Here is an 8,401-nt window from a genome sequence, read left to right on the forward strand (position 1 = left end):
TTCGAATACAGTTACGTGTCACATAATGACGTTTCAGTTAGTAACAGACTGTACATGTGACGGAGGTCCCATGAGATTATAATCCTGTTTCTACTGCTTTTCTATGTTTTTTTTATTATTACTATTTTTCACCTTTTCTATGTTTAAAAGCACACACACCCCATCATGTGATAAGCGCCCACAGGATTCCACACAGTAACATGCTGTACAGGTGTGCAGCTGGGAGCCACAGGCCATCCCACCCAGGTTCATGTAACTCTGTGATGTTCGCACAAAGACGAAATCGCCTAACGATGCATTTTTCAGAACGCCTCTCCAGCGTTAAGCAACGTGACTGTACTTGTTTTTATACATGTGACTCGATCCCTACCATAAAATCTAAATTAATGAGCTCTAATGGGGGAAAAAGGTTTGAAATGCATGATATTTAGGATGAGTAAGTCACCAACATTTTTTTCAAGCATGTTTTTCTTCGCCTGCTTGTTAAAAATTTGACCTATAAACCTTAAATTGTGCCAAAATGACCAAACTCCCTTTATTTAGGCCAATGTGTCTCCAGAAATCTTTCTTATGAACTCACCAATTTTTTTCCAGCAGTAACAAAATAATGAAAACATGTGCCCAGGTCAAATTACCAAGGATTGAAGACAAGTGCAATAAAAAATTCCCAGGATCTGCCTGACCACTCGTAGAACATGGAGGAGGCTGTTCTTACCACTGCTGGCCAGAAGGGGTATTTTTGATATTTAAGCCAGACTAGCATTCCTGCTTCAAACGAGCGTGGTTCTAGAATTAAAAAAAAAAAAAAAACAAAAAAACAAAAACAAACCAAGGAAGAAAACAGAAAAACAAAAAGAAGAGACAAGTCAAATCCACATCAAGTACCAAGTGCAGCAGCTTGACAAAACACAATTACTGTGACACTGTATAAATCTGATTTTAACAAGATTCACTTAAAGGATCAAGAGCATTTGAAAGCTAGATTTTAAACTCCTGTCACCTGAATCTAACTGCCAACTATGAGCTGGCTTCTCGGCTGTGACAGACATTCGGTGGTAACATGCAGGGAAGTACTGAGGGGCAGATGGGTACTCTCTGTCCTGTGTTTGCAATTTCTGTAAATCTAAAATTATTCCAAAATGATGTACTTTTTTAAAAGAGTGTGGCACAAAACAGAAGTGAGATTATGACACACAATAGAGATCCAGACATGTGAACTTGATTTCTTAGAAGCGTATCTGAGACACTGGAGTCTTAACAGTGTGAAAAATGTATTTAAATCATGAGATAACTGCAAACTATTTCTTAACAAAACTTAACTGCATTTTTTACCAAAACAAGATCAAAATGAGTAACTTAAAGTTTAAAAAATCAAGTAACAGAAAAACTGGAAGAAAAGAGACTATTAACAGACACGTGCAGCAGAGACTCCATCAGTCTGACACCATCGTGGGAGAAAGGGAAAGCTCTGATATTCGACTATGTAGAAATCAATAGGTCTATAAAGTGAAAAATAAGACCCACTGAAAATGGAGAAAACTGGAGGAAAAAAACTTGCTACAGACATGATGGTGTGTTATTTCCTCCTGGGGAGAAGGCATTTAGTATTTAAGCCCCGTATGGACAAACGGCCCATTCAGAGCCTGACAGGTAAACAACAAAACCAAATTGGAAGCCAAAAACTGTTCAAGCTACCAGCAGGAAAAAAAGAGCAAACACCTGGGTTTTGTGAGGCCGTGGTGACCTGATCCCCAGCCGGTGGTGGTGTGGAAGGAAGGGGCCCTTTGGGCAGGCAGTGTCCCCTCCCTGTGGGCAAAAACGCTTGCTTGTAGAAACCCATGACAGGTCCACTATAGACCCGTGATCCTGGAGCAGTGTAGATGCCCCATGGGTGGGGAGGATTTAGTGAGTGGAGACTCATCACGCGTAGTAAACAATAACTAGTCGCCACTAGGAATGACTAGGAGATCATGTGGAAATGTAAACAGCATCTGAGTTAGTGCTACATGGAAAACATGAAAATGCAACGTTGAAATTACACTCATACAACGATGGAAACAATTCTAGCAGTCTAGACAAAAAAATAACTGCATGAGACCCTGCGCACGCATGCACGCTCACACAGGGGAGTGCGTGGGGAAGCAGGGAGCTTTCGTGGCTGTAAGTCAGCCTCCCAGTGTGAGGCTGTCCCACGGGATGTCACCAGTGGGGGCAGCTGGGTGAGAGGCCCACCAGGTCCCCCGTACTATTATTGCAACATCCTGTGAATCTGTAGTTATTTCTAAATTAGAAAGTTTAAAAAAAAAAAGATGAGACTGGATTAAGATGAGTGGTTCACGGGCAACTCTGAAAATGTAACTGGTTCTAAATGACTTAGTTTGTGAAGCAGACTAACTTTCTGTTCATTGCTGGTTACAATCTTTGGGTCATTTTATTTCTAATCCCTACCTAAATGCACACTTTCCTCTGGTGCAAATAGCTCCTTGCGGGAGGGGTGTGGGAGCGCTGCTACCCTGGGCCGAGACCTGCCTCACTGGAGACACGTCCAAGCCCCATCTGACTGCAGCATGGCCCGGGGAAGCAGTGTGCACCACACCCAAATGACAGTGATATAACCCATCATGGGGACAGGAGGACAAGGACCTAAGGCAAATGGAAGAAGCCATGATCTAACAGGGAGGGCTGGGCTGTCTCTTCGGGGGAGTCCCTCTTCCCTTTGTGTAGGTTATTCCTTTAGAGGACCGAAAATGGGGCACTTCTTAAGGTCCCTTCCGGGTCTTAGTGCAGCAGGGAAAAAATTAAACAGTAAGGGACCTCTCGCAAAAATGTCAGAAATAGCTTCGGAAGGCCAGCCCACGTTTCTCTTGTGCGTATTGTTACAGCGGAAGGCATGCTCTTTGCCTATTTCTTACCATGGTATAAAAGCATTCTTGGTGGCTCCTCATCTTCCTCATCTTCCTCCAGGATGGAATTCACGGAATGAATTTCTACTGGCTCCTCAGAAGATTGACGGTCTGCCAATAACGTGAGATTAGACTTTCACTGTCCTTGTACTGTCTTGATGGCTCATCCCAAGAAAACATTTTGTGACACATAACCATCAGTGTAAAAAGGAAAAATTCCATGCTATACAGAATTCCACACCGCCAAGTTCAGCTGAGGTACACTTTTATCCAGTACATTTTAAAGAAAAATAAATACATGGCGGAGGGGGAGGGAGAATACCTTTCCTGTTGTAAATGAAAGGCAGGCAGTAAGCAGCAGCAATTTAAGTTATGGGATGTTGAATGAATCCTGGGTGGGAATTCTTGTCCTGGTATGGCTTATTCCCTCCACGGTCTGAAGCACTAAGCGAATGTTTAGGGAGTGGGTACCAGGAACCAAGAGTTAGCAGTGCAACAAGGCAGGGGTGTAATCACTCTCTTCAGAAAATGGCGAAGGGGTCGGACTCAGTTCCCTGGGGCCCTCAAGTGTGCTAAGGAGAGGGCCTCATGAAAGAAGCAGAGAATAAAGACTAGATCTATGTAGCGAGTCTGCAGCGAACAGGTTTTGAGATAATTGACCATGTAGTGATTAAGATTTCTGAATTAGAATTTCAGAAATATGTGGGATGCTACAATGTTAAAATGGGAAAAAACCATGGTGCACGGCTGTAACCACACAGAAATGTATCTACACAGGGATTCTTTAAAAGTCAGGAGCCTTTCAAGTGAGTTAATCACTCTTGAGATTCCTGCCCAGTTTAGCGGGAATGCACCACCGCTTCTGCAAGTCAAGAATAAAAGAGTTAGTCCGCAGGTGCAGACGCCCAGTGCAGCCGCAATGCCCCCCACACTCCCTGCTTGTGTCTCTCTGCCTGGAAACCAAAATAAAAACACAAATATCTGGGAGAATTTGAAGTAATTATAGCCCAGTGGGAAGATAAACAAAAAGGAATAAGGAAATCTCTGCTCGCAATCTATTTTGGTAATGAATCTCATTAAAATCTGGTTAAAATCACGCAGGAACCTGACTCAGAACCTGGCCAGGGGAGAGCCAAACTCCTCCCTGCATGGCCTCCTGGGCGCTGCGCCTCGGCTCTCCACTGATCAACTTTTACCTTCCTCAGGCTTCTCAGAATCCACCAGACGACAGCGTGTTTCCTCCACAGGAGCGCGGGAGGTAGGCAAGCCAGGCCGGGCGGGGTTGCGCAGAGCCCTGTGTTCCTGGGGCCTCTGCCTCCGGCTGCCATCCAGGCGTGGCCTCTTCACGGGGCGGCCTCCAGCCTGGGCTGGGAGCACGGTGAGGCTGCCCGAGGGCAGGCCTGGGTCATGTCCCTCAGCTCTGGCGCATGGGTCATCCTCCCGCACTCTGGAAGGCGAGGATGGGGCTGTCCAGCCACCTGCCTTTTTCTCACTCTCTTTATCATCATCTCCCTCTGAAGGCAAGGGTATATTCTGGCACAAGATGGACTTTTGTGTTGAATTTCTTCCCCTCTTACTTTCTATAGTCTGATTTTTGTGATGTATTCTTGGTCCGCTACCATCCTGAGAACCATCTTGGGCTGAAGGGACCAACAGGGCTGTTGGGTTTTCACTTTTCCTGAGCCCCTTCTTGTGGTCCACTCTGCACTCAGGGTCCTCTTCACAAGTGGACAAAACCGACAGGCTTTGTTGTGCCCATACCCTCCTCCTCCCAGGTCCAGAACTGTCCAACACGTCTTCACCAAGAAGAGATGAAGAGCCGGAGTCACAGAGCAAGGAAGCTGGGTCCGTGGGCTTCCTCGGGCTTTGAAACAGAGCTTTTCTATCCTCCCTGGAAGAGCTTTCTTGACACAAACTGGTTTTCTCTTTCAAAACATCCAGAGCCACTCGAAGCGACCGTCTGTAGGTCAGCTCCTCCAGGGGTGCAGCAGGAACCTCGTCTGCAAGGACTGAAAACAAACAATGCCCCGTCACATTCAGACGCCCAGGCATGCAAACACGGCATCGCTCCACCAGCTCGGTTGTCCACTTTTGATCGCTAGTTTTCCCAACTAAATGAGTAGAGGGAAGGACTAACATTTCTCAACTACATTTTCCCAAAAAGGGGACGAGGCTACAAAACAGCAGCTATTCATTCCAGGCTGCAAAGCTTCCTTTTCTTAAAAAGGAAATTTACTGACCTTAACCTGATTGGCTAAAAAGATAAATTCCTCGAAGTTACAAAACAATACCATGAGCAAAATGTATTCAAATGTTTTGCAAATCCTCTCTCAGCCTCACAATTTCAAATTCAATCGGGGTCAATAAAAACCAATGCCAACTAAATAAAGAACTCTGCTGGCAGGGTATTCTTGGGTGGGGGGGGTGCAGCGGCAAGGAACAGCCGATTAAAAAGACTCATTGTGGGCTGGTAAATTTTCAATACTTCCTTGCAAGGGCATTTCAAAGCCAGAAAAGAGCATCATGGGCCTTTAGATTCCAGCCCAACCTCCCTGCCACAATAGTTTTATTTATTCATTCCGACGTACAGATATGGCACTATTTATTTGAACAGGATGATGGATGCAATATCACAACTCAGCGGGCATAATACCTCAATCAAAACAGTATTTCCCCCTGTTTAATATTAAAAGCACCCACAAATAACCAGCCCCCCAACACGATCTGATTCAACATAAAGACGCCTACGAGAGATGATGGCCAGCACCGCCCGAGGTATGCAGAGGTGGATCCTGCTTTAAACAATAGCTGTTTTTCAGGAGACACAGGAAAACAGACCTTATTTCATAACAACACTGGAAGAAATTCTGGTCAATCTTTAAGAAGACAAATGATTCTTTGCAAATGGAATAAATACTCCCACTTTAAGAGAAGGAAAAAATGTCATGTTTGGGTTTGCTGAACTGCGAAGTGGGCACGCAGTCACTCATGTTTCTCGTGTGTGTGTGCACGTGACAAGTCCCCTGCGAGGCTGGGCTTAATTCTGGTCTTTCTCACCTAAAACACACAAAGGGGGTGGGTGTGGAACCCAATGCCTAAGGGTAAAGCACGCCCAGAAGGGCAGGAAGCACAGGGTTCCACTTCTGCCCCACCCTGTCCCGTCCCCACCTGGGATAGCACCTGCAAACCGGCAGCTGCCAACACAGATGCCTGGCCACCCCATCCTTGTCCTCTGGGCTCTGCACTGGAATTTTAGACACACAACCAACTGCTTTCCAAACCTCGGGCTGAGACTGCACCAGCCAGGCAGCAGCAGGAACCATTTTACTAGGGGATGAGCAAAGGAAAAAGGAAAAGCCTCTACCCCTCTTCAAGGAAGCAAACCCATTCCACGTCTGTGCACACTGGAGGCCACGGACATACTGAGCTGACCCTGATGCTCAACACCAACCATTCTGGGCGTCAATAGGGGTGGTTTTGGGGGCAAATTCTGGAAAGGTCTCAGAAAGCAGATCCATTTTTTCCTTCTCCTTTAGCTCACAGGATTCACGTTTCCTCGTATGAAGAAAAAAAAGATGAACAAGGTCAATTTTTGCCTAGAGAACTGAGTCTTTACGCTTTCCCTAACTACCTCTCATTTTGTTAAAAACTAATGGTCACTTAGAAACAGGCTCTTACCTAACGAGGAGGCAATGTCGTCAATTTGAGACTCCTGTAGGGTCTCGACTTCTGTGCTTTTCACCTTAATTCTGCAGAGACAGGAACAACCGTTATGTGCCACCAGCCAATGCCACAAAGACATTTTCAAACACGTTTTTCTTTGGATGACAAAAGAATTATATTCATTTTCCTCCTCAACCTTCCACTTAAACCAAAAGTCACAGCCAATAGGAATTCATTTGCCTGAGGTTAGAGGCAGCAAGGACCCTGGTGAATGTGTTTTGTTTTGTTTTGTTTTTTCCTTTTAAGACAGAAAAGGTTGGCTGGATTTAAGAGTAAAAATGAATTCAAATTGTGACTTTTATGAGGCAAATCCTACTTTCAACTGCACAAATAACTCCTTTGTTAGATTTTCAGAGTAGATGATAATGTCACTAAAAGCTGTTTACAGCCCAGCAGGTGTGTTTTAGTTTAAAAGGATGTGCTTTCCTTTTAAACTCGAGTATTCAATTACCTTCCCAGCCGCGGGGAGAGTGTGAGCTGGGGACCAAGCAGGCTCAGGAGGCAGCTCTGAAGCACGAAGGATGGGGCAGGAAAAACGCTCCGCAAGAAAGAGCGACAGGGGAGCCACGTAAATTCTAACCATGACCAGATCTGTTCCGATGCTCTCTTTAGAGCTGGGAATTCTTATGTTAGACATGCCAATACCACAATCATACACAACGCGGGCATTTCAATCATCATCACTGCAGATGTTCTATACCTTTCCACCACCAGAAAATCAAGGGCAGAACAATAACGTGCTGCCTGATAATCATTTATTTGCCTTTTGAATGTTGAATAATAATTTATTAGAGTGACAGGCTCAAAAACCAAATATTTCAAAATTGATGGGCCTGTCTCACAGGTTTCTGAGAAAAAGAAACACAAATCCATAGGAAGGTAACATCCCCATTTTAATCCAAACACAGTTTAGCCTGTGTATAATTTATACTTATTCAATTCTTGCACCAATCTCTCCGTAGGTCTCACAGAAGGCCTTGTTTGGCTCTTCAGTTTTCATACTAACATAAAATCAAATCAGTTATTTTCTTCATAAGGTTATTATGGTCACTAATAAGTTACTATAGTTAAAGAGTTAATAAGCCCTTTATGAGTGGACTTCCCTTTTGTTGAGGTGGGGGGGCGAGTATCAGAAGTCCCACACAGAAAAAAAAATATTAAATATAATAAAATATATTAAATATAATAAAATATATTAAATATAAAATATTATTAAAGAAATACAACACTTAACTTTTTCTCTAGAGAGATTATTTGAACATCTAGAAAGAACTCCTTTTTTCTCTTATTTTTTGTTGAAGTCTTGGTTCTGGCCAAAACCTATGTTTAAAAAAAAAAAAAAAATCCTTGTTATTAAAAAAAAAAAAGTTGATAAAATAAGAAACAGCGGCAACATAAATACAAACGTAGCAAGTAATTCTCAAGGTATAGAACCATGGATTTCAGAGCTTTCCAACTGATCCCCTTATTTCACAGGTGTTGAAACCGAGGCACAAGAGGTCAGCAGCAGACCAAGACAAGGGCCCAAGCTTTTGCCCTGTGGTTCAGCAATTTCTACTGAATTGCTGGAAGCATCCTGGAAACACTACCATTATTTACTATCACAGGGCTTCTTGCCAGGTAATTCCTTGAGTTACATCCTTACACGCCTTTTTATAGCCGACTCTTAATTTTTTTTTTTCCTTAAGTGTAAAAAAAAAAAAAGACACTTCCAGAAGCGTAACCTTGTAAGCACTAGACCAAAACCCCATTAAATGGGGAATGAGAATCAGTGC

The 8,401-nt window shown here is 43.8% G+C and overlaps 1 protein-coding gene across 4 annotated transcripts in view; it reads right to left on the reverse strand.

Annotated features, from left to right (window-relative positions):
* The window catches only part of LOC103586714 (PWWP domain-containing protein MUM1), a 22,409-nt gene that overhangs the window by 12,451 nt on the left and 1,557 nt on the right, over nucleotides 1-8,401 (reverse strand). For 3 of the 4 annotated variants that reach the window (XM_008568026.1, XM_008568023.1, XM_008568024.1), the window contains exons 3-7: nucleotides 7,861-7,946; nucleotides 6,582-6,652; nucleotides 4,100-4,912; nucleotides 2,913-3,014; nucleotides 716-786 (exon numbers count right to left, since the gene is read on the reverse strand). In XM_008568026.1, coding sequence (XP_008566248.1) covers nucleotides 716-786; nucleotides 2,913-3,014; nucleotides 4,100-4,912; nucleotides 6,582-6,652; nucleotides 7,861-7,946 — 1,143 coding nt within the window. Of the gene's footprint in view, nucleotides 1-715; nucleotides 787-2,912; nucleotides 3,015-4,099; nucleotides 4,913-5,651; nucleotides 5,696-6,083; nucleotides 6,259-6,581; nucleotides 6,653-7,860; nucleotides 7,947-8,401 lie in introns of those variants that run through there. The other variant, XM_008568025.1, reaches the window with a different exon arrangement.

This window comes from Galeopterus variegatus, unplaced genomic scaffold (genome assembly GCF_000696425.1).
Source record: "Galeopterus variegatus unplaced genomic scaffold, G_variegatus-3.0.2 Scaffold367, whole genome shotgun sequence".
NCBI lineage: Eukaryota > Metazoa > Chordata > Mammalia > Dermoptera > Cynocephalidae > Galeopterus > Galeopterus variegatus.